This window comes from Silene latifolia, chromosome 2, assembly GCF_048544455.1.
Source record: "Silene latifolia isolate original U9 population chromosome 2, ASM4854445v1, whole genome shotgun sequence".
NCBI classification, from domain to species: domain Eukaryota; kingdom Viridiplantae; phylum Streptophyta; class Magnoliopsida; order Caryophyllales; family Caryophyllaceae; genus Silene; species Silene latifolia.
In genome coordinates, this window is record NC_133527.1 from 127,469,208 (window position 1) to 127,496,619 (window position 27,412).

General features: G+C 37.2%; 2 protein-coding genes across 2 annotated transcripts; both read left to right on the top strand.

Annotated features, from left to right (window-relative positions):
- The first annotated feature begins 5,691 nt into the window (after positions 1–5,691).
- On the top strand, positions 5,692–18,863 carry LOC141641290 (protein FAR1-RELATED SEQUENCE 5-like). The gene is made up of 2 exons (XM_074449961.1): positions 5,692–5,880; positions 18,021–18,863. Exons 1-2 carry the CDS (start codon positions 5,692–5,694, stop codon positions 18,861–18,863), a joined length of 1,032 nt encoding a protein of 343 aa, XP_074306062.1.
- A 56-nt stretch (positions 18,864–18,919) lies between these two features.
- LOC141641291 (protein FAR1-RELATED SEQUENCE 5-like) lies at positions 18,920–20,361 on the top strand. Its single transcript, XM_074449962.1, has 3 exons — positions 18,920–19,418; positions 19,530–20,050; positions 20,335–20,361. The coding sequence occupies exons 1-3, from the start codon at positions 18,920–18,922 to the stop codon at positions 20,359–20,361; spliced, it is 1,047 nt and encodes a 348-aa protein (XP_074306063.1).
- Positions 20,362–27,412: the final 7,051 nt, after the last annotated feature.

Here is a 27,412-nt window from a genome sequence, read left to right on the forward strand (position 1 = left end):
TCACTTTCACGGACGATTTAAGTAGATATGGCTATGTCTACTTAATGAAGCATATAAGTGAATCCTTTGAGAAATTCAAAGAATACCGAGAATAGGTACAGAACCTATTGGGTAGAAAGATTAAAACACTACGTTCGGATCGTGGTGGCGAGTATCTTTCTCACGAATTTGATCAACACCTAAAGGACTTGTGGGATTGCCTTACGCTTAACTCCACCGAACACCTCAATTGAATGGTGTGTCCGAACGGAGAAATCGAACACTACTTGATATGGTTCGATCCATGATGAGTCACACGGTTTTACCGATTCATTATGGGGTTATGCTCTTTTGTCACCGCTCTAATACTTAACCAAGTCCGTCTAAAGTCATTGACAAGACTCCATATGAACTATGGAAGGGAACGGTCCCTAACTTGTCCTTTATACGGGTTTGGGGCTGCGAGGCTTATGTCAAGTGGAGACACGAGGATAAGCTCGGCCCGCGATCAGTCAAGACATTCTTTATAGGTTATCCTAAAGGAACACTTGGTCATTACTTCTATTCGCCAACCGAATAACGTGTTTTTGTTGCGGCTAGTGCGACATTCTTAGAGAAGGAATTTCTCGAGAATGCAAAGAGTGATAGAACCTTCGACCTGTCGGAGATTCCAGAACCAAATACCGAGCAACCATTGGAGGAACCTATTCCTTCAATCCCGGCTGCGGTTAACATTCCTGAGGAACCTAGGAGGTCGGGAAGAGTCTATATTCCTCCTGACGAGATACATTGGTCCTGGTCGAGGAACATGACATAGATGACATTCTACTCTTAACGAGTAGTGAACCCGCAACCTATAAAGGTGCCATGACCGATTCGACTCAAAGCTATGGCTTGAGGCCATGCAATCCGAGATGGACTCCATGTATGAGAACAACGTGTGGGATCTTGTTGACTTAACTGCTAAGGTTCGTCCCCTTCAATGCAAATGGCTTTACAAGATAAAGCATTCTGTGGAAGGTCAACAAGATATCTACAAAGCACGACTAGTTGCTAAAGGTTTCACCCAAGTGCCAGGTTTGCACTACGATGAGATTTTTGCACCCGTAGTCATGCTGCGTTCCATTCGGATTATCTTAGCGATTGCCGCATTTCATGACTATGAAATTTGGCAAATGGACGTGAAAACCGCCTTCTTAAACGGATTTTTGGAGGAAGAGTTGTACATGGTACAACCCGAAGGTTTCATCGATCCAGTACATCCTAAGAAAGTGTGCAAGCTTAAGCGTTCCATTTATGGACTTAAGCAAGCATCAAGGAGTTGGAATCATCGCTTCGACCAAGTGATAAAAGAAAATGGATTCACTCGATCGGTCGAGGAACCATGTCTATATATCAAGTCGAGTGGGAGCAAGATTGTCTTCCTAATATTGTATGTTGACGACATACTCCTGATTGGGAATGACATACCTCTCTTAACTTCGGTGAAAGTATGGTTGAAGAACCATTTCCAGATGAAAGATCTGGGTGAGGCACAAAGAATTTTGGGCATCCGTATCTATCGAGATAGATCACGTCGGATGTTATCTCTCAGTCAGGAGTCTTACATAGACAATGTCCTAGAGAGATTCAGCATGACTAACTCCAAGAAGGGGTTCCTTCCTATGGCTCCAGGGGTGCATTTGAGCAAGTCTCAGGCACCAGAGACACCGGAAGAGAAAGAGCGCATGACACGGATTCCTTATGCTTCGGCTATAGGATCAATCATGTATGCCATGATATGCACACGTCCCGACGTGGCATATGCATAGAGTATGACAAGTCGATTCCAACAAAGATCCGGGTAAATCACATTGGATGGTCATCAAGAACAATCTTAAGTACCTACGGAGGACTAAAGATTGGGCATTGACTTATGGATCGAGATGACTCGAAATCTCGATCTGGATTCGTTTTTACTCTTAATGGCACTACGATCACCGGAAGAGTTCCAAGCAAAGTGTTACAAAGAGATTCTACGATCGAGTCCGAGTACTATGTCGCGTCTAGACATGTACAACGGAAAGCTCATCTAATCCGAGATTACGTGGAGCAAAAGGAAGTAGTGGTAGAAAAGATTGATACACATGATAATATAGCAGATCCTCTCCCTAAACCATTACGACAAGATAAGCGTGAAGGGCATGTTAATTCCATAGGAATTAAACGTGTTCCTGAGTTGTAGTACTCTTTTATGGATTAGATTCATTCCCTTTGTACTCTATACAACATCATCGTTTTGATATTTATATATTTTGTTTTTCATGTGGAATTGTGCGACAATTTTTGAACACCACAAAGTGAACTGAACAAACATTATATTTATTCAGTCCTTAATTGCCCACATGAGCTGATAACTCTGGCAATTATTTTGTGACGTTGGTTGATGGTGGGTTCAACGAGCCATAAGTCAACAAAGTGGATGACCAATCACGAGGCGATATATACGGATATTTCGTAGGACACAATTGTGACATCGACGTGGAGTCCTAAATGTTTTATAACATTCGGTGCCCGGTCGTGGATAGGACTTCCATGGTGATCCTAAGAGTCGATTCTTTTGACTATCGACTGTCTCTTGAGACTAAGGCAGATTTTGGGTGACTTTGGTTTCTTTCTCACGGTCATCCGTAACAGGGGGCCAAGTAGATTTTTTCTCGGGTCATTTCATACGTGTGCTTAGATCGGAAGGAGTTCGAGTTGAAGGAAATATTCAACCTTTATCGTGTACTCGATATTTCTCGGGGCCACTCGAGGAGTCAGAATCGAAATGCATGGCCATGCTCGGATATGGATTCGTTTTATCAGTTAAGTTACTCTCTAGTCGGGGAAACCACTCTAGATACAGATCGATTGTAAAATACGACCTTTGCGGATCCAGATCTGCAAATTGTTTTACATTGAGTGGGAGAAATTTTAAATGAATATGAGAATCGGTTATCGCACATACACTTGTACGGACAAGTGGGAGTTTGTTGGAGCTTGTGTCCTCCGGTTAGTGCGGATAACGTCATTGCACATACACTTGTACGGACAAGTGGGAGCTTGTTGGGGTTGGTGTCCTTAACAATTAGTGCAAGGACTTATAAACCTCTAAAAGGATCAAAGGGCATACTTTTGGTATTATTATCGGTTGATCCACGTTTATCAATAACGGTTGGCTTGCTAGATAAGTTTGACGTTATTGTCATACGGATGGCGGTGATCAACTGGTCCCTAAAAGTCACACCTATAGGATACGTTTGAGAGACATGACAAGTATGAAAATACAAACATGTAGATGCCAATTTTGACTAACCAGTTAGTCTGAGTTATTTGACTAATATTTAGTCAAAATGTGATGTTGAGATATTATATTTAATACGGATTAAATATTATGGGCTAAAGGCGAATTAACCAGTTAATTCGTAAAATTGAATATAAGCGTTTTATATTTAATCAAATGTATATTGAATATAATTATACAATACTTTTTTTTTGTCGGACACGTATTAATAATTCAACTAACCCGTATTATTAGTTGATGCCTTAATTTCCGATAACCGATAACAGTTTATAATCAGACCGCGTCATATACATTTAGAATTTAACGAACCGGACCGCGAGTTAAAACCAAGAGGAAGTGGAAGCCCACTTCCCCTTGTGGGCTTCGGTTTTGCCGAGTGAAGAAAGAACAAAAGGGAGGGTTTCTCCTCCCTTCTAACCTAATCTATCATTTGTAAAAATTCTAGGGTTTTGGGAAGTGTGCCTCCCGAAATTCGGATCTCACATCCAACACAACTCACAAAAACTGTCCTCTCAATATTGCAAAGGCAATTAGAGGATTTGATCTAGCACAAGGGCATTTCTCGGACCATCTTGGGTGCAACAATTAGGAGGGAATCTCGTTTGATATCTGTTCTTTACGCCGTGCATCAAAGGACCCGAGGTTGATTCATTATCTTTATCGTTTCATTGTTATTTTCGTTTTATGACTATAAATTACATATGAATTTTGCGTTATAGTCCTACAATTAAAGGGTAGTATACGGATATTAACCCACACTTTATAGCGCATTTTGTCCTCACTCATACGCATCCCGGGAACCTTCCCAGGAGGTCTCCCATCTTAAGACTACTCCCAGCCAAGCACGCTTAACTTTGGAGTTCTTTCGCATGGATGACCATAAAAGAAAGTGCACTTTGTTGATTTGAGAAATACTTTCAATCCCTTTAAGCACTAGTCATTTAAGCCTATAACTGGACCTCTTCAATTACCGTGGGGTGTTACACCCAGTCAGCTCCTTGTTCCTGGCGCTAGTAGCACGGCTGGTGGTTTGTACTATGTTGATCATCTTCCTGTTGTAGAGAGCATATTGGAAGGCATGGGGGCAAGAAAAGTCGAAATTAGCAGGAATCGAAGATAAGTGACTTAGAACAGGTGGAAGACGGAGGACATTTACCATGAAAGCATTATGCACATCATTCTCAGCCATCCCCTCGGGACCAAACTCCGAGAAAGCATCAAGTAGGGAAGGAAAGAGCAATTGGTCAATTTTAGGCCAGTATGGCACCTTATCAACATTTCCAAATCCCTCTGGAAAGTGGGTGATGATGCCACCGCTAGCAGAAGCACGAGGGCTGGCAGGAGTAGAAGGATGACGAGACAGCGGGCTGGCCTCTAGAGGTTCAGTCCGAGCAGAGCTGGAGTGGGTAGGAGGTGACTGGAAGGAGGCAGCAGGGGCGCTCCTCTTGGAAGCAAACGCCACGTCAGGACTCGCAGCGGACCTTTTTCTTTTAGAACTCTGGAGGATAGCCTCCAAAGGGTCAACCTTTGAACCTGCAAGTAGTCATCACTTCAGGCGTCAGAAAGAATTAAACAGTCAGCAAGATTGCATGCAAGTAAGGATGGCCTAGGCAGCTTACCAGAAGACTTACTGTGAGCTGATTGTAAGGGGTTGGAGGAGGAAGCAGTTGAGTATCTGGGTAGCAGATCAGAGAACTTCCTCCCACTCAGAGGAATGCAGAACAGTTTGTTGCGAGCAGGAATCGGGGCACCAATGCGGGTTAGGTAGCAGGGACCTGCACGAAAACGACAAAGTAAGCGAGTAAGCATTGAGACGAACAAACCAGGCGTCTGGAAATCTACTTACTTGAAGTAATAATCCATTTCTCAAAGATATAGTCAGCAGGCGGCTGGATAGAAGCCTTTCTCACGTAGAAGAAGTCTTCAAACCATTTCTCGTCCCTGGACTTTGACACATGCTTGAAGGGAGTCTCACCAGAACCCCGGAGCGAGAACTGACCTCTCCTCAGGGACCTGATATCATACATATGGGCCAAATCACCCAGAGACATGGAGTTGCCAGAGTTCTGACATGCAGCTAAAGAGTAGAGAAGAACCCTCCAAACGGTGGCAGAAATTGTACCATAGCAAAGTTGTTGGTAAAAATGAATTCTTGGACAAGTTTTGGAAAGGGGAAACGGAGGCCGTATCTAAATGGGTATAGATAGAAACAAACCCACCCTGGACGGATGGCATCAGCCTTTTGACCCAGTTCAAGGATGGCTATCTCAACCCCGTCACCAAGGCCGAGCATACCCTTGATTTCTCGAAGGAAAGAGTCACAGTCGTGGGGGTGAGTAAAAAGATTTCGCGAAGGAAAGACGGGGTCTGGATTCCGATCAGAAGGAATGGAGGTAGAGGAGGAGTATCTGGTTTTTCCCATGATGGAAAAGAGAAAAGGAGAATTAAGGAAAGAAGAGAAGGGAGAAATACCTAGTAAAGTGGACGGCAAGGATGATGCAGGGTGGCCGGCGAGGAAAGAGAAAGGGGAGAGTGAGGATTTAGGAGAGGGAGCGTTTTATAGGGAAAATGATTGTGTAATTAATAAAGTGAAGAAGGGAGTTGGGATTATAAAGGAGGAGAGAGAGGGAGGCGCGAGAAATGAGGAGATGGGCGGCCGCATAATGATGGTGCATGGGGGGAAGTGTAAATGACGGCTTAGGGTTTTTAAGTTCAACTGCGTAAATTCCTTGTTCAACACCTGAAGACGTACCTCGCAAGAAATTGGGGGCAAACTGTTTGGGCTAAAATCTGTATAATAGGTGAAGCCCACTTAATAAGTTGTTAGGGAAGTGGGCCATGAAAGGAAGCATAGTGGAAGGAGAGTCCACGGATGGAAGAAGGTCAGATGGGCTAGGACGCGTGTAAGGAGAGGCGAGGCCCACTAGGAAAGGCGTCCGTGTTTAGGAAAGGGCTCAGGGAGAAACCGGGGAGATTAGGGAGAATGGAGGGAGACAACGTGTTATGGAAAAAGTTATTATGGAAGTTATATTCCTTTCCATAATCATGGTAGGATATATCTAGGGCTCTTACCCTATAAATAGCGGAGGAAGCAATCGAAGAAGGACATTTAAGATCTCACACACACAATACTTCGTGCTAGCAAGATTTACAGTACATATCAATTGTATTCATCCTCTCATTCAAAGCTAGTGCAATATTTGGCAGGGTACCGTCCCTCCCGCGGTTGTTCCCACATTGGGTTTTCCGCGTCACCAAATCTTACGTGCCAATTTATATTTCGTGCTTTATTTCCTTATTCAAATACCAAATACCAAACGATCAATCAAGTGACCAACGAGTAAGACCGCATTGACTTAATACAATTAACTTGGTAAAAATCACCTAAACAACGAGCTTCAAATACTCAAATAGTAATTGTTCAAGTTATATTAGTGTACATATATTTGCTTCAATACTGGTTCAAGCAAGATCGTTGTCTATGTCATAAACTGGCCGCGGTCTTATAATTGATTACACAAGTTAGTATATAATAATAGCAATAAATGAGGTACATATAAAGTACTCTTTCCATTTGACTTATTATTGTCTTACTTTTTATTTTGAGAAGATTATTAAATAGAGTTAAAATTACTACTCTCCCTTTAATTAGAAAGAATAGGGATAATGCCATTTTGATAGAGTGAGTGGTAGTTAAAGTATTATGAATAATAGTGGTAGTCTACTCATTTTATCATATATTAAATTTAAAAAGAATACAATTAATTTGAAATAAATTTTGAAGAAAAGAGGATAATAAAAGTAAAATAGAGAGAGTATTATAAAATAGCTAGGCTAATGCCTCCATCTCAATCATATATGGATAGTGATAGGGCGTCACCGGGTGGCGCTGAATCTCGGTGCCACCATAACTTATAAAAAAAGAAAAAGAAAAAATAGAATATCAATTTTCGTTTTTGCGCCAAATGTTTAAGGATAGTAATGTAATTTATATCTATTCAATTAAAATCAAACTCTTTAACTAAATTATTTTTTTAAATAATATTTTTTACACCAAAACAATTTATCTTCATGTAATTACATTTCTTCATCACTGAAATATGTTAATCATTAACCTCGTTTTTCATCTACCGAATTTTTCATCAGCAAGTCAACAAAAGCGAAAAAAAATTAATATGACCTGAAAAAAGTTGATCGGGTCGGATCAATTGTCGACATACTTGACAGCTTACCCACACAGCCACAACCTCTAATGAATTTAAGTCTCTTTTATACAAGTATGTAGTCATTTGTGCGCATCTATAAACTTGATCATGTTCATGGTTCACATGGAAAGATCAGATGGTCTTCTTTGCTATGATGAAGAGTTTCAATATTGCTACAAATATGGCGTTGTTCTCTCATTGAACGTTTATGGTTACAGTGAAATTGTAACTAATCAATTATACAACTTTTCCTAAATTGCCCTTTTCTTCTAATTAGTTTGAAATTCAAAATTCAACGGAGAAAAGTGAGAATACAAAAGAAAATTACTATTATGCATCGGGTGGCGCTCAATTTAAGCATCACCGGGGGCGTCATCTCATTATTCATCATATATTTATCTTTGTTTAAAAGGTAAACAAATGATTGAAATCGGGGAGTATATATACAATGATCATATTTGATAACTGTGTGTGTGAAGACTATGAACACACAAACTAGTAAGGAGTATATGTATAATAATGATGATCATTTGGCTACTGCAACTCTCAAAGGGGTGGCTTACATGGTCCATGTGGTGGTGCGGGAATGCATGAGCTCGGGGGACTCAACCCCCTCGTCATAAAAAAAAAAATACAATTTGTACGTGTACATATTGTTTTGGTAAAAAACTGTCAAAACACGATATTCTATCTCGTTAGGGGTTAAAGTGACCTACTCTTCTGCTTATGTGACTTGTGACGGATTAATGATGTAAATAATGTAAAGGGCAAAATAAAGGAATAACGACACAAGATATTTGGTGACGCGGAAAATCCGATGTGGGAAACAACCGCGGGGAGAGTCGATATCCCGCCAATATTCCACTATTTAATAATTAGAGTACAAGTATAATATATATGAACGGATCTTCGTCTGTTAAGAACCCGGTTCTCGTACGCATAATGGGACGACCATAGTCAGATCGGATATCGGCGGCTATGTCACAGATTCACTGTTCGTGGGATTTGTTGCATGATTTAAGTGTGGTAATGATCAAGTACCATTATTTCGTGGGTGGGATTGCTTGTACTTTTGGTAATTGGATAATGATAATGGCTTAATGATTAGTAATGATGAGGAGATCATCTTTACATATGACACTGGGAATTATACGTGAAGGGGTTTAGACTTTGGTTTCGTCTAACGTAGGTTTCTTGGCAAGATTGGTGATGTCGGGTAGGTTTGGCTGTGCATATGTTTATACGAATAACCGGATGAATTATTCATCCCCTCTCTTCCTTGCTTCCTTTGCTATTTATAGGGTAGGAACCCTAGTTGTTTCCTACTCCTTTTATGGCAAGTAATATTTGTCCTACCATGCTTCTTTCCATAAATGATGCCTCACGTTCTATTCTCCTTATCTCCTTGAAATCTCCCTGATAATCTACAACACGCGAGTCCCTTTGGCCGTTGGTCTCATCCTGTGTTGGCCCGATATGCAGGAATTGACCCAAACAGCTGTATTCGGTCTTCTATCCGTATTTCCCTTCCTTCGGTCCATGTGCCTGACTCCCCCATGTATGACATGGGTCCATTTGCTTAATTAATTATCCACTCGTCTCGTACCACGTAGCTTAGGCCAAATAGTAAATTTTGGCCCAAAAACACACACACACACACACACACATATATATAGAGGCGGGATCTCGTGAGTTTGGTTCTTACGGTGAGTTATGAGTTTGGAAAATCTCAGCCATTGAATAAAGTGAAATCAACGGCTGACATCAACTGTTTTAAAAACAAATTAAAATCCTTATGTCCCAACTCCAAGTGACACGCATAAATCCTAATCAACTTCTTTTTAATTTTGGCAATCTAACGTCAATCAATTCATTGATTTCATCCACAAATTTACAGTATTTTATCTTATTAGTTTTAATTGAAATTATTAATCCAATGTTATAATTCAAAAAGTTAATTCTCTGGAATTCTAGTGTTCTCCAGTAACTGAATCAAATCAAATGTTGGTTTTAATGTTGGATTAAGGAGAGACGAAGTCACCGGCGGCGAAATCAATGAGTATGATGAAAATTTCTTATCAAGCGAAGCGACGCAATCACAACTGTCGGATCTTCGAGAAACGATGATGTCGGATATACGGCGACGGAGATTAGAATATCCGGCAGCAGCGTTGGTTTGGTGGAGAGGTTGAGGCTTCCTCGAGTTGTCGTCGGTCTATTAATGACCTGCCTCAGGCTTTGATTTCGGAGATTTTTAATTGCTTGGATCCAAAAGAGCTTGGTATTGTGTCTTGTGTTTCTGCTTCATTGTATAAGATTGCCTCGGATCATCACGGGTGAAAGGATTTTTATTGTGAGAGGTGGGGGCTTCCGATAGTCAGGCCTTTGAATCCTGGTTTGGCCGATGAGAAGAGTTGGAAGGATTTATTAATGCCGAGAGGTTGTTACTGCGTGATTAAGAAGAAAAATTGTGTCATGAATGGCATGAATGTTTGCTACTTCACAAAAAGAATTCAAGTCCGATGAAGAACCTGGATGATATTATGATTATATTATGATTATTATTAAACTGCAGTGCCGGTTATAATCGGAAAGAATTCAAGTCCGCGCCTTGTTTTGCTGTTTTAGAAAGGAATGCTGAAGAACCTGGATGATATTCAAGATTGTTTAGAGATTGATGCTTTAATCGTGTATATAGCCAACATATTTTCTACAAAACTGTACAATGATTTGCTCTTCTGCAATTCGGTTTCCGATACATGAATGTAAATAAATGTTCAATTACATGGAGTACACGTTCTATCAAATTGATCTGAGATATAGCTTGCAGTGGCCTTGTATGTATGTCTCCTCTTGCTCAGTGGATTCGTATTTACCTTCTTAAAGAGGAACTTTAGCGGCAAGCTTGAATGCGTCTTGCCTGGGAAAAGCTCGATGAATCTCTTTGCATTTGAGGCTCATACTTTGGTATCGGCAGTACGGATTCGAAAGCTTCAACCAGTAAGGCAACCTTTCTCTTTCGAGCAATGGCAAGTTGGTTCACTGTTTTCTGGAGTGCATGATCAAGCATCCATTCTTCTGCATTTCTCCGCTCTTCCATGTCTTGGTGCCTGAGATCTACCTTTTCTGCTTCTTGCTCGGGTTCCACAGGTAGAAAGTTTGGTCTTTTGCATCTCGTTGATCTCTTTAATTTATTGCAGGAGTCGAAAAGCTCATCAGTGGATTCTATTCCTTTGCCGGAATTGTTAAAAGTTAAAACAAGAGTTAGCCATCTCAAGCGTCATGGAAATCGCGTCACTCACCTCCACCATTTTCCCACGTAATCTCACTTTTTTTATCTCCATTAACCTTGATTAGGACAAAATCTGGGACAAAGCCTAATATTTAACACAATAACATCCGGCGTAACAGCACAATTGTAGATACCCGTATCCGTCGATATTGGAATTTATAGAGAACCCGACAAACACCCGATGATGATAGGACACATGTATTCTTTAGTTGTCATTGTCATTATTTGGAGCTCGTTTTACGAGGTAGAATGGGCGTCGTCGATGAAGTATTTTATTAATTTAAATGATATTTAAGTTAATGTTTTTTAGTAAGTTCATTTTATTAATTTAAATGATATTTAAATTATAGTCTTTTTTAAGGTGATTTCAATTTAATTTATCTTATTTTGAATTTATTTTCCCAAGTTTATTTTATTGAAAATAAAATAAATATTTGATTTGAAAAATCATTTTATGAATATATTTGATTTGAAAAGTCATTTATTTTAATGGGTTAATTGATTTGAAAAATCGATTTTTAAAGCGATGAACTCGTTTTGCATCGTGTGTTTTGAGCTCAATTTTAGCTCGGTTTTTAAGCCCGTTTCCTTTGCGAATTGGCACGAATCTCGAGTACACTAACCCACCTATACCAATACCCATCAACCCATGTTCGAACCCCCTCACAAGCAGCCCAAATTCTCGTTCAAAACCAACCCCAAGCAGCCCGCATAAAACCGCAAACAATCCCCTGTTTTGCGAGCCAATTCCCGAGCCCAAACCCGCTTCAAACACTACCAAGACCCGTACCCATTAACCCTAACCCATACCCTAGTATCCTACCCATATTATCCTAACTTAATCACCAAGAAATCCTCCAAAACGAACCCTAGAAACCCCTCCCAAAACCGATGGACAGCAGCTATGTTCATTGAGCCCGGCTGCTTCCTTACTCCCTTTTAACCTATTTTAAACCCTTATAAATACCACCCCTTGACCATACATTCATGGCTCTAAGTTCTCCATACATCCAACCATCACATAGAAGCTTTAAACCTCAGAAACAAACCCTAAACATCCTCCAAAAACCCTAAACAAAACCGACACACAAACTGAAACTGTTTGTGTGTCTCCTTCGAAAACCCTTTCGTTCCTCCATCAAATCACCATAAAAATTCGAGTTTCTTGTTCCTAATTAACCATATAACATCCATCTACACATTAGATAAAGAATTACGAGCCAAATTGCCCTTGAGAGTACACGAAATTCCTCGAAAAACAGAGTGAAATAACACTCTGTTTTCGCGGTTTCTTCTTGTCTGTCCAGTTCTGTTTGTGCTCGTTTTTCGTGCCCAATAACCCAAAACGAGCAGGGGTTGCTTTAAGATCCTTGTTCTCCTCTCTTTCTAGTTTCCAAAACATCTTTTAGATCGAATTTTCGTCGTGAAACGAGGGAGATATCACTGTTTTAAAATCGCTGTCCAGAAACTTTCCAAAACGCGCGTGTGCTTTGTTCTTTGTCGACGACGGCCTCTCGAGATAAAATCTACCTTCGATTACGACCCAAGACGGTGTCAACGATACATGTAGGTTGAGGGTGCATCAAATCCCCTTCTCTTTCCTTTTTTATTTCGTTTCTTTATGCTCTTTTTATAGCTTGTTTTTTGTTTGTTTTTTCGTTTTGTTTACCGTTTGTTTTTAATTTAACTTTGAAACTAGTTAGTCCGAGTATGAGTTAAAGTACCACCATGAACACCCGCGTTGACTTGAGATGGGAAAAGAAACCGCTCCTTCTGTCGGTCGTACACCCCTGTCTCATTTACATATCCTCGTGTTCAAGGTAGGGCATAAATAAAGCAATTATCTAACTTTGTACTTCGTTTTGAACCCCTTCTACATTTCGGCCAAATCGATGGACCCTAGGACCCGTTGTATGTTAGTTTAACCTCTGATTGTTAACCTATGACGTATTTAGATGACCTTAATTTAATTTAATAATCTAATTAGACACGATAGGTGGCTTCGACGTAAGTTATAAAATCAATCGACGATTACTAAAACAATTGAATGCATCTCTCTCTTTCACCTAATTTCTCGCTAGTATAAGAGTGCGTGATTAGCACCTTCTTATTGACACTCGATGAGTTAAATTAATTAGCGAATTTGACCTAATTAGACCCTTTAGGCCGTGTAGAATGCACCCTCGCGCGACAATCAATCGACATCGTTTTTTACTCGTTTTCTAAGTTGTTTCCTATCCCTTTTCGCAATCTTTCGATCTAACCAATGAATCTAACTTAGGAACTAGGTTAACCGGGTCTTGGCCGTTGGTTTGGGCCGTTGGTTTGGGTCGTGTCCCGTCTTTCTCGTTTTGTTTCCTTTTCCTTGTTTATCATTTGTTCTTTGTTGTTTCATTGTTTGTAATTTATCGTTGGCTTATCGAGTTGTAATCTTTCAAGTTTGCTTTCTTTTATCGAGTCAAATGATTTCTAAAAACCTTAGTCTTGTTTGGTTAGACGGTTGTTCCCAATGCTTGTAGAGGCGTAGTAAACCGCGTGTTGTCTAAAGCAACATGGCCCGGTTTATGCTAATGCATGCTTTGGTGCGTAGCCCTATGTCTAATTCGATGAGATTAAGCGCGAGCACGCAATACGAGGATGACCCAAGGACCGTGGGTCATGTGAGCCGTGGGCCACCCTCATGTGCACGGTTTTCGAGGCCCAATGGCCGTGTGTTTTGTGTCGTGTTTTGAGTTGTATGTAGCAATTGTAATTAGATCGAGTTGTAATTTATTTATCGTTGTGTCGGCATGAAATGCCTGGTTTGTAATAGGTAGATCCCAACGGCTCCCCCATTCCCCTTTAAGCCTTGTTTGTCTTGTTTGTATGTTGTTTAGATCAATCAACCCACATGCTAAATCACAACTTTGACAAAGTTAGTTTAGTTGCATCTAAAACGACATAGAAATTGTTGTCACATGTTAGGGTTAAAACAACGTTTGCATTACATACATCGCAGTAGCTATGACCTTGTTTGAAATCCGACACTTGACTTAGTAGAGGCCGTTATCGACGGGCGGGGTTGGGTGTCCTTATGGGCTTCCCAACACGTACCCTCACCCCTTACTCAAGATCTATGGTTTGTGGATCCGTCTAAATACCATTGGATTACGAGAGTCATTCAAATCGAGTGATATAGGGTACAAGTCTTTATCTTTAATCACTCGTAGTCGATTGGCTTTATGCTTTTCGATGAAAGGTATAAAGTTGACTTGAACGGTTCCAAGTTCCCAAAAAACTTGGTGGCGACTCTAATATGTCTTAATTCGATTCGAAAGAACCTCGAGTCGATTATGCCTGGTGTGGATCCCGCGGACGCAGTTCCCGAGGGCCTTGTCCACAACAATAACACCAGAATAACATCGGAAAAACACCAGAATAACAGCACAATAACACGTGGTAAAAAGAGTAAAATAATCAAAGTCGTAAAAAATACTCAAAGTGGCACCGGAATAACATCACAATAACACCAAAATAACAGCACAATAACATGCGGTAAAAAAAAAGTAAAAAAATCAAAGCAATAAAAAAAATCAAAGTGACACCGGAATAACATCACAATAACAGCATAATAACAGTAGAATAACAGCACAATAACACGTGGTAAAAAAAAGAAAAAAAATCAAAGTCGTAGAAAAATCCAAGTGGCGCCGAAATAACATCACAATAACATCATAACAACAGCACAATAACACGCGGTAAAAATAAGAGAAAAAAATCAAAGTAGTAAAAAAAATCAAAGTAGTAAAAAAATCAAAGTGACACCGGAATAACATCACAATAACAGCAGAATAACAGTATAATAACAGCACAATAACACGTGGTAAAAAACGAAAAAAAAATCAAAGTCGTAAAAAAAATCAAAGTGTCAGCAGAATAACATCACAATAACAATAATAGCACAATAACAAGTGGTAAAAAAAAGATAAAAAAAAAATCAAAGTCGTTAAAAAATCAAGTTAAAAAAAAGCACAATAACAGCATAATAACACGAGGTAAAAAAAATAAGAGTGAAAAAAATTCAAGCAAAAAAAAATTTGGTACAAAAAGAAAAAGAAAAAAAGGTAACATAATGAGAAAATTAGAGAAAAACATAAGAGAAAAAAAAAATCAAAGTTGTAAAAAAAAGCATAATAACACGAGGTAAAAAAAAAGAGATAAAAAAATTAAAGTAAAAAAAAAAAGTAGCACTAGAAAAAAGAGAAAATAAATTAAATAACAATGCTTTTATATGACAACTAAGATTAATCTTGGCCACTCATCTCTAATTTAATCTAATGGTTGAGATTCCCCCAACTCACAACTCACCATAAGAACCAAAATCACCAAATCCAATATATATATATATATATATATATATATATATATATATATATATATATATATATATATATATATATATATATAGAGAGAGAGAGAGAGAGAGAGAGAGAGAGAGAGAGAGAGAGAGAGAGAGAGAGAGAGAGAGAGAGGGTGATCCTTTGAGTCCACCTATATATTTGAGTCCCATGAGTCCACTTATGTATCACACACTACACATAACAATATCACGGATATTTTTCTTTCGAAAAATTTATTTCAACTTGTGGTAACTTAGGTTCATTCTATAGCACCAAATAACAGGACAAATAAAAATCATTTTTGGTACAACAGAAGCTTCAAGATCCTTAGAAACAAAATTAGTTCAGAGAGAAATATTAAACACAGATCGCAAGAAGCCTATAATTGACCCAGCTGAAACACGTATTTAATAAGATTAAAAAACCACTTTTTTCCCTCATACCCTAATCAAGATAAAAAGAACCAATGGTTAAGGATTTTGATTTGAACATCGTTGGAAGTCCGAAATCGATAAACTGGACAAAATGGTGAACAAGACACAAGTTTCATTAAAATAGAATTAAAGAAAATATAACATGGTATCTTATAGAAGAGGATATAATATGATGCGACCTATCGAAAAGTCCCGATTCTCTAGGAACTTCTTTGGGTAAAATTGAGCGACGAGGGCGATGATTATGATCGGTGATCCCATTAGCAATCGACATTGCTCGACCTCACATCTTCCACATACCCATGTCTCTTAACAACTTTGACATACATTTGAAAAAGAATGAACTAAACATTAGAAATTCAAATGTAGCGATAAAGATAATTTGGTACCATAGACAAACATTAGACAGGTGAGGACATACTCCTCATTCATATTTAAACAATCTACGCCAGAAAACCAAAGGTGATACATAGAATGAACTTAGCATCGAAATTCCAAATTTAGCTATAGAAATTATTTGGTGCTATATTTGCTGCACATAAATTAGGTTCAGTGGTTTGATATTGTATAGTATAACTCGTGATATTGTTTAGTACAACCAGTGATATTATATATCGTAAATTGTGATATTGTTTTGTATAACTTGTGATACTCCTTTACTGAACTCACAAAACTCATATACAATATCACAGGTTATACTAAACAATATCACAGCTTAATTTTTTTTTTTTTTTTTAAAAATATTTTTTTTTTTTTTTTTTTTTTGTAAAAAAATAACGTGATATTTTTGTGTACAACGTGTGATACATAAGTGGACTCACTGGACTCAAAAAGATAGGGTGGACTCATGTGATCCTAATTATATATATATATATATATATATATATATATATATATATATATATATATATATATATATATATATAGAGAGAGAGAGAGAGAGAGAGAGAGAGAGAGAATTAGGATCACATGAGTCCACCTTCAATTTTTGAGTCCGTGAGTCTCACTTTCAGCCGTCAAATTATAGGCACGGATGGCTGAGATCTGCGCGCCATAACAAGGGTAGGATTGTCTTTTCACAGCTTATTATATATACTCCCTCCTTCTGCCTTTCTCCCATTCTATTTCTTTTTCCCTCTTTATTCTCTCTCTCTCTCTAAAATTCAGCCGTCTCTGATTTGTTCTTCAGCTCCTCGTCGTCGATTTTTGCAATCAATCGCTTCAATTTTGCAATCAATCGCTTGAATTCTTCAGCTCTTTAACATCGTTTGGATTTTGCAATCAATCTAATCGGTTTTAATTTCTCCGTCTATCCTACTGCAATGTCAGGTATTTCTTCATGTATGATTCCTTTAATTTTTGTATTTTCATTTTGCCTTTTTGTCTCAATTCTTTAATTCTAGTAATTTTTTTGAGTTTTTATTAACTGTTGTTTAATTGTAATCTGTTCTCCGTTTTAATTTATGTTTCAATCATCTCGTCTTACCTGATTTAGTGTTTTTTTTGTTTGAATATGTGAATTTCAGTCATGTTTTCTTAGTTTTATCAGCTTGATCATCTCATGTATATATTGCTCATCACTATTACAATTATCGCTTTATTTTCGTCTTCTCTTTTTGCGTACTGTTTTGCATTCAATTGTCAATGATTGTTTTGTTTTTTGCATGTTTTTATTCAGAATTACATGTTAACAATTCTCTGCCTAACCTTATTGTTGTCGTTTGACCTAATTTTGTTTACCTACTTCATTTAGTTTAGTATCACAACATATCTTCATTAGTATCACTCGTACTCTTTACAGTATCCTAGTTTAAATTATAGTGATGTTATACTATATGTTTACCTAATTAGCATATCACAATTTCTCTTTGATAATATCACATATCCTTCACAATAGTATCATACACTAGAATATCTAACAATACATGCTTGTGTAAATTTATATCTAACAATACATGTTCTACTGTGGTTACTTAATGTACATCAGTATCATCCGGTATGCTTAATAGTATCACATGTTATCCTTAATAATATCACAGGCTGATTTACTTTAATTAACTTTTTCCTACTAGAATTTGTTCCATCACCCTGTTTTGAAGAGACTTCTTCTGCTTCTATTGTACCTGCTTGTACTCCACAATGCATACAAGTTGATGATGTGCATGGTGGAAATCACCTTTCTTTGATTGTCACCCCTGGAGGTTCTGAGGAGTGGATACGGAATGTTGCCACTCAATTTACACCTAGAATAGGACAAAGTTTTGCTACCTTAGATGAGTGTATCGAATTTTATGAAACTTATGCGGACGCTTGCGGATTTGAACCAAGAAAGTCTTCAACTAAAAGGTTTCGTGGTAGTGGTGATATAAAGACAAAACTGATTATCTGTAATAGAGAAGGGTTTAGGGATACTCACCGAAAGTGTTACCATCTAATGGTGAAGAGGAGAAAAGGATCAAACCATATGATCCTAAGAAGACTAAGATTACTAGGATTGGTTGTAAGGCCAAGATTTTATTCAGATTTGTCCTCAAAGAAATTGACAAAGTTAAAGTCCCACTTTTTGTTGTTGATCAGTTTCATGCTGCCCATAATCACCTTCTTTGTCCACTAAAGTATAAAGAATTTCAGAACAAATCCAGACACCTTAATTTACATCAGAAACAAACAATCATTGACAATTGCAAGGTGAATATCGGCCCAACGACTACTTTCAGGTCTTATAAGGAGTATGTTGATGGTTATCAAAATGTGGGAGCTTGTTTGACCGACTTTAAAAATTTTGGTAGGGAAGTCAAGTGTTTTATCGGGCAGCGGGATGCTCAAATGTTCATAAATCAGCTTGAAGTGCTTTCTGAAACTAGGCCAGGGTTTTATTATGCATATGAGGTTGATGCGAATAAGTGTTTGGTTCGTGTTATTTGGGCTGACGTAGAGGCACGTCGAAACTACTCACTATATGGTGAGGTGATGACATTTGACCCAACCTATTCAACCAATAGGTATGACATGAAATTCTGTCCTTTTACTGGTGTTGATCACCACAAGAAGTCGGTCACCTTTGCTGCTTCACTTTTGGGTAGGGAGAACGACCAGAATTTCATTTGGGTTTTTCAGAAATTCTTAGAATGTATGGGTGGAAAGGAACCCAATTGTTTATTTACTGACCAATGCCCGACAATGAAAATTGCAGTGCCTGCTGTTTTTAAGACTGCTGCCCACCGTTATTGCATGTGGCACATCATGTAGAAATTACCTGAAAAGGTAGGCACGACAGTGACCAAAGAGACAGATTTTGTAAGCGTATGAATTCTATTGTGCCGGGATTCGACCTAGAGCCTTTTGATTTTGAAGAGAAGTGGTCTGCATTGATCAAGGAGTTTCATCTGGAAGATAATGGATGGTTGACATATATGTTTAACAAGAGGCAACGTTGGATTCCGGCTTATTATCGTGACATTCCTCTTGGTTGTCTTCTCGAGAACAACCCAACGTTAAAGAGCATGAACAGCTTCTTCAAGCTGTTCGAGAATCCTCGCGACACACTTGTGGAATTTTGGTTGCGCTTCCAGTGCTATGGATCAAAAAGATACACCCAAAAGTCCCTTGATAGAGACAGTGATCTCTCTCTACCTGTAACCAAAACCATGCTTCATCTTGAGATTCATGCATCCACTGTGTACACACACGCACTCTTTTATGAATTCCAAAAGCAGTGTGTCTCTTCTTTGAATTCATGTAGCGCTGGAGATTCTTCAAGGGATTCCACTACAAGGTTTCTTGATGTGGAAGATGCAATATTGCGTACTACGTAAACTGTAGCATTTAATCCCACAACTTTTGATGCAAAATGTTCATGTAAGATGTTTGAGAGGAAGGGATACATCTGCAAACACATTATTTGGATTTTATCAGGTAAAAGGGTTAGGAAGATACCTGAACAGTACCTTTTGAGTAGGTGGACAAAGAACACCAAGAAGATGCCTCTTTATGATGTGCATGAGCAGTTGATCGGTGATGATTTTGATTCCTCAGATGTGAGTAAGCTGCAGATTTCAAATGTTTGGTCAGAGTTCTACTCAACGCTGTCTCTGATAAAATCTCTGCCTGAAAATCATGTAACTGAACTGACTGATTTACTCAAGGCATTTACACGAAAATTCAAGCCCTACCAAACAATGACCAAACAACAAGAGTTAAAGATGCTTCTTGGGGTTAAGTGTTCAGATGAGATCCAGATATTACCACCAGTTAAATCCAAAAACAAGGGTAGTGGCAAGAGGTTGACCTCTAAGAAACAAATGTCCATTGAAAAGGCACAAAAGCCGAAAAGGTTTTGCAATAATTGTAAACAAATGGCACATCATGATAAGCGCAACTGCCCTAACCCAGCTGCTGAAACATCTGAGCACTCGGGTGATGATAATGAATCTGATGTAAGTGATTTTGCTAACTACATTCATTATTTCATTATGATTGATTTTTTCTGTGTGTTTTTTGAGAAACAATATCACATGCACCTCTAAATAATATCATGATGTATACGAAATAGTTTCACAAATATAAACGATTTATTATCATCCAATTTTATCTTGTTGTGAAACAATATCACCTGTACCTCTAAATAATATCATTACTCATTGTATACAATATCACAGTTATTTACATGTACAACATACTGCTGAACTATTTTTTGTGTTCTTTGTTTTGCTTTTTGCAGACTTCTTCAGTTGCGGATGTTGATTGAGAGCTTGAGTACGTGCTGCTGAAGTCTATATTACTCGCGTAGACAATTTTTTCTTGTTAACCAATACATTATCAAAGTAGAAACATTGTTTTCTTCAGTTTCTTTTTTTATTCTACATGGCCTCCTATTTTGTATTCTTTTTCGATTTTTTCGTAAAAACCACAGTATTACTAAGATTTCGCTTTGTGAAGACTTGATTGTAAACAATATCACGGTTAATAAAGAACAATATCACTATTTCTTATAAATAATATCAGAGTTACAATACTTTTATGAAAGAAAATCCAATTGATTGTGTTTGTCCACCAATAGCGCAACAATTTAAAACATAAGTATCACCCAATTAATATCAACCTGTCTTTATAACAATATCAAATCTCATAACAAAAAATATGACACATTTTTGTGATATTGGGATTTAATTTCTCTCTAGAATTTTTAACATTCTGTAACACAATATCACCTTACTTACACAACAATATCAGACTCTAAACCAAAAAATATCAACGAAAAAAGGATACTTAAATCCCTATTTATTTTTATAGTATGTTGAGAAACAATATCACACTAATTGAAGAAAAATATCACATCACACTTGAGACAATATCACACATTTTTGTGATATTGGTATTTAATTTCTCTCTAGAATTTTAAAAATTTTGTTACACAATATCACCTTACTTACACAACAATATCAGACTCTAAACCAAAAAATATCAACGAAAAAAGGATACTTAAATCCCTACTTACTTTTATTGTATGTTGAGAAATAATATCACACCAATTGAAGAAAAATATCACATCACACTTGAGACAATATCACACATTGCCAATACTTATATCAGATCCAAAATGGTTAGTCATAACTACTTTTGCAAACTTTAGAATCAATATTCTCAAGCTGTTCAATTGTCCTACCAGCTTGAACAGCTTGAATCAATATTTAAAATGAATCTACCATTAGATTCATTGTCGTACCAGCTTTACATCCATCTTTTTTTAATTACATCTTTGTGCCAAAAATCTAATTCTAATACATCACCATTGTTACTTGTCTCAATTGCCTCCTCTACCAACACCTCTTCCCCTGCCTCGATTCTTAGGATTTGCAACAGTCTTGAATCTTTTGTATCTCTTTATAAGTGGTTCTCCGTCATCTTCAACATCTTCTTGGCAATCATTGACCCTATAAACCAAATATGTTATAATTTATATAATTTTTTGTGTGCATCACCATTTTCTACCTTGTTCAATTTTCCACATAAAACCAAATAAAAGCCAACTAATGTAAAAGTCAGGTTATCGATTTTTGTACCTTTTCCGAAGAATGGGTATTTCTGTGTCAATGTTCTGTCTCCCTCTACAATCGACCTTTCCTTCTGCAGTAACTTTTTCATTTTTTATTACCTCCTCGACAGTTGTTTCCTTCTCAGCAGCTTTCCCCTTGCCCTTTCTGTTACCACACTTCTCTTTTGAAACATCAGCATTTTTCCTCGTTTGTTTTAATGTCTTCAAGAGTTCATCCTTGCCTTCTACAAACTCTTTAACCTTTTCCATCAAATCTGTCCTCTTCTGATTTATATCAGCTAAAAGCAATGTTGTTGCCATTTCTGCCCAGTAGTAGCGCCTATACACTTTCGCGGTCAAGTCGGCTTCAAACAGCTGGCCCTCATACCGAATCATGTGCAACATTAAGAAGTTCCTAGATTCAGTATTGTTTATCTCCTTCTTCTGCCAATCAAAGGTGATGTTGGCAACATCAAACCCTATTATCTCTTCAGCTCTTTCGACCTTCTTCGCTTCTAGGTAGTCACTCATGTCATTAGCCTACAATGTTAAACAAAACCATTATTGATACTTGCACAAACAAAGTTATTTTTCCAATGTTAATTTCAGAACTATCAATAAAACATACCACCAAATCTGCAATTTTGTGTGTCTCAGCTTCCTCCCAGTCATCGTACTCTGTATTGTCCAGTACTTCAATGGTCTATGTTTTGAAATTTATACAGACACAAAAATAGTGTTCTTTCCATAACATTGGAATAAAAATGAGATCTGCTGCCAGGTTACAGGGAACCGTGTTTCTTGTAATAAATTCATCCCATGCTGCATAAATCTTGTCTTTATTCCTTTCTTTGTATTCAGTTCCTTCCACTACTGCGTCCTGTTGTGTGTGTAAATGTTAAAAAGTCGTATTCGTTTTAAGAGTCAATACATATTATTGAAAGTGTGAATATATATAAATCAAACTAAAACAAAAGCTTACCATGTGTTGAATTCCAAAAAACATTAAACTTGTATCACATTTTTCTGTGTGCTCAATGTGATTCAGAATTAACGCCCAACAATCAATCACTTTGCTATTGACATGCACATTTGGAAGCAATGACAAAATATCCTCTCTGACAAGGTTTTGATTGTCACTGAAGCTGGCAACAACCTCGTTGTACCAATCATTAAGACAAATGGTTCATATTAAAAATGGAGAATATTACATACAATATCACTCCATACTAAATATAGTATCACATGCCTAAAGAAAAAGTATCACAAAAACATAGTAGCACTTAAGCTGGCAAAAAGCTAACTGCTTGTTTAAAAAAAAATGTATCACATTCAAATAACACCCTACTCTAAATATAGTATCATAGCACAAATGAAAATGTATTAAAGATTAAAAAAAAAACATACTCTAAGGGGAAACTGTGGTCATCCAATAAGCAGTAATCAATCACTTCTTTCCTCTTGGTCAACATCTTTGCAAACTGTGATTTGTTAGCCCTCATGAACTTTGAGACGACCTCCAATTTAGGATCTGCCAATCCACAATTGTACGTGTTTCCTAGTTCATCTGATTTCCCTTTCCTTCTGCTGCCCACGACACTGGCAGAATCATCTTCTACCATATCTACATAAATATAGTCTATGTTATTAATTGCATACTGAGTATGAAAAATAAAAAAAATTAGTAATGTACAAGATAGTGTTAACAAATGTAACCTTTTTTTTTGTTACGGACGTCTGAACATTCTTTTTAGAACCTTTTGCTGTCTTGCTTTTTTTGTTTCTTTTTTGCCTTTCTTTCAGCAATTTAGGAAAGAGTGTACGTTTGATGGCATTAAGGTTTTCCACCTTCCTCAGGACCGCACTCCTTTTTTTATTTATATCACTCAAGACGAGTGTAGCTGCAATCTCCGCCCTATATAACTCCCTCTTCTTCTCATTGTCCAGTTCACAACTAAAACACTCACCAACGAAAAACATCATGTGAAACATCATGAATACGCCACGATCCGGGTCAAGTCCTTCGTTTGCCAAGCAAAGGTCACATTTACCAAATCGTAGTCCTTTACTTTTAGCCCTCTTTCATAACCTTTACTGTTGATGTATTCACCATAGGTACTACCCTGTACATGTTTATAGTAAACAACTATTCAATCTCGAACTGATCTAACAAAATCATTATATCATTAGTTTTTATTTTAAATATAGTACTTACAGCAATATGAGCCAGGTGTACAAGCTCTTCATCTTCGAAATTATCATATTTTCTGTTGTCCAAGTAGAACATGATCTCCCTCTTGAAATCAATACAAACACAGACATAGTGCTCTTCATAAACCAAAGGTATGAATACCTATGTTTTTCAGAAACAATATCAGAAACAATATCACAATTGACAAGTAACAATATCATAAAATATGTTAAATAATATCACATCTAAAATATGTAATTTAACTTTAACAATATCAACACTAACTACTAACAATATCACATAATACACAAAACAGGGTCACAGCTAAAAGTAATTTAAATGTCTTACCATATCTGAATTCAAATTCAAAGGTTCGTCATAAACAGTTGACCACGTATCCCATGACACGTATACATCTGCTTTAATTCTTGACAATTCATCATCATCTTCATCTGCTTTCAAGAGTTTCTCTATATCACCCTGTTGTTTAAAAGGACAATTGATTAGTCTCAATGCCACATTTTAAAGTACCTTATTTAAATAATGATAAACAAAAAGTTTTTTTTTTTCTATACTGAGTGGGCAAGGCCGTAAAAAATCCTTGTCGGCATGTTGTTGTCCTTTTGCGCCTTTCGAAACTTATTCAGCAATATTGCCCAGGACTCAATGACCACTGCTTCTATCATAGTTTCAGGCAGCAAAGACTCAATATCGCTCTTTTGTATACAATGGAAAGTTCCAAAGTCACAGACCACTTCTCTGTAAAATTTTGCCAAAAACTTAACATATTAGATTTCCATATATAATATCACTATTATAATGTAATAATATCACCTGTTTGTAAAAGAATATCACAACTAAAATATTTTTAAAATTTTAAGGAACAATATCAAACACTCAGTTCTAAGAATATCATGTAGTATACACAACAGTATCACAGCTAGTATGGATCAGATTAAGTCATGTCTGAAATATTAAAAAAATACTTTAATGGGGGACTTACGACTTGTTAATTTTATGATCGTTAAGAAAGCAATAATCCATGACCTCCTTTCGATGCTTCAACACATTCTCAAATAAATGGCTGTTTTTAAACATTGATTCCGAAACAAGCTGAGCATCCTTTTCCTAAGAAACCACAATCAAAAGTACATTAAAATTATGAGGTATCATATTTGCTGAAGAGGGTACTTCTTTGCTCGTGTGTAACAAATACTCATTGATGCTTATCATTCTTGTTTCTGGCAATTGAACATTTGTTACAACCTCCTTCAATTGAGTCACGACACTGTTATCCTCATTCCTTTTCTGTGTCTCTGTTCCACTACCCTATGGATGAGCTTTTTCACTATTCAACTCCACTTCTCTTTCATCCTCAACAGTTTTCTTCGCCTCTGTTCCACTTCCCTCCATATGAGCTTTGTCACTATACAACTGCACTTCAATTTCATCCTCAGCAGCGCCCATTTCTCCCAAACCAACATTTGAAACACCCTCTTTTAATTGTGTTGCCACATTGGTATTCTCATTAGTTTTATCAGCCTCTTCATCAATGCCTTTCTTATTTGTTGTATCAGCATTACTATTTATCCCCTCATCAACAACCCCTGTTACTCCTAAACCAACTTTTGAAATTAATTCATCCAAATTTGAATCCATATAATTACCCGGCTCATCATGTTGGACTCCTTCATCATCACTGTTCAATTTTGTAACATCATTATTTTCCTCATCTTGTTGGTTATTATTGCACTCCAAATCATCATCACTGAGTAGTTCTTTATCCGTACATCCACCATATACCCTGTTCAACTCTTTGTACTGCATCTTCAACAACTCAGTCCATACATCAAACGTCGGCAGCCCTTGTTTTTCCTTTTGCTTTTCATATGACCTGGCTATGGCGTAGTCCATGAACTTGTGAAAGCTTTGATCTTTAAGGAAAGGCTGTGTTGGGGATATGGGAGGAGTTTCAGCTTGATTTGTTGTTGTAAATTTATCATTATTACAAGCGTCTTCTCCAAAGACATCTTCTTCAAAGAAACATCTTATTCAAAGAAAGATCTTCTTCAGCAACGGCTTCATTATCACCGTCTTTCCTGGCACCAGCTTGTGTAGATGTACTTGGTTCATCCATTGGATTCCTCGGTTTCATATTGATGAGCTCTCTCATGTTATGTACATATCTTGAATAGAACAATTCATTGTCCCTCTTCATGCGGAGATAAATTTCATGAGCACTCTGCCAAATGACATAGTCAATAAAATATCAGAAGCCATTTACAAAATTAGGCCTTGACAAAAAATATATCACTCCAAGTAAACAAAAATATCACACTAAGTAAACAACAATATCTCACTGTTGTTAAAATAAAATAAAATAAAATATCAGAAGCCATTTTAAAAATAGGCAGTTTGTTATTGTTAAATGATATCACTCCAAGTAAACAACAATATCACACTAAGTAAACAACAATATCACACTGTTGTTAAAATAAAATAAAATATCAGAAGCCATTTTAAAAATAGGCAGTTTGATATTGTTAAATGATATCACTCCAAGTAAACAACAATATCACACTAAGTAAACAACAATATCACTCTAAGTAAACAACAATATCAATCTAAGTAAGCAACAATATCACACTTTTATAGAAAACAATATCAAAGTAAAAGTGGTTTTCAAAAACCTTATCCAGGTTTGTTCTTTTGACAAGGAATATCACAACAGTTGAAGAACAATATCATAATATAAGCAACATAATATCACAATTTTGCAGTAACACAATATTAAAAATTCCAAGAAACCAGGAAGGCATTAATCCTTACATTCATTGCTCTTGCTCTAATCTAATTGTCAGTCTCAACACCGGAAGGTAATTTAACCATCATGTACCCCTGTTTTGTTTCCGTTCCAACATCAGGTTCATGATCGGAGCTCTGCGTTAGTCTCAACTCTGGTTCTTCTGGAAAATACATATGTTAGTTTTTCAAACCATTTTTAAAGTTATTTACATTGAAAATAAATCAAAGAGGATTGTTTTATACCTTGTTGTTGTTGTTGCAGATTGGGTACTCAATCTTGGATACTCGTGCATTTCCCAACGATTTTGTACTCTTCTCATCATCAACCCTTTTCGACAGTGATGCATCATCCCAATGCTTGATAAGTGGTAGAGTGTGTGACAAAATATCTCCCTTAAAATTAAATCTATGGAAATATGCTATCATAAGAACTACTATACACCCAGTTATAGTAGACCTTGAACGTTCTTTCCACACTCTAATACTGTCAACCATCTCTTGAAAGACATAAGCACACCAATCGTAGTTTCTAATGCTACTGACATTCACAACTGCCTTAACCAGTTTCAGATCAAGAGTTTTATTAGAAGATGGTGCAAGGAAAACAGACATGCTGTACATTACGAACAACCTCTTAAAGTCATCATCAGCATTATTACAAGCCATCAACCAGTCGTGCACTTGTTTCACCATAATTGGAGCAGAAGTACTCTCCAACCCAAACTTTATCCTCCATGCATTTTTCAACTTGTTATTCTCCACAGTAGT

Coding starts and splice junctions, on each gene's coding strand:
- LOC141641291 (XM_074449962.1), top strand. CDS start 18,920: ATGAATTCTATTGTGCCGGGATTCGACCTAGAGCCTTTTGATTTTGAA. Junction 19,419..19,529: donor TGTGGAAGATGCAATATTGC/GTACTACGTAAA, acceptor GGATTTTATCAG/GTAAAAGGGTTAGGAAGATA. Junction 20,051..20,334: donor GTGATGATAATGAATCTGAT/GTAAGTGATTTT, acceptor TGCTTTTTGCAG/ACTTCTTCAGTTGCGGATGT.
- LOC141641290 (XM_074449961.1), top strand. CDS start 5,692: ATGGAGGTAGAGGAGGAGTATCTGGTTTTTCCCATGATGGAAAAGAGA. Junction 5,881..18,020: donor TTTATAGGGAAAATGATTGT/GTAATTAATAAA, acceptor AGAAGGGTTTAG/GGATACTCACCGAAAGTGTT.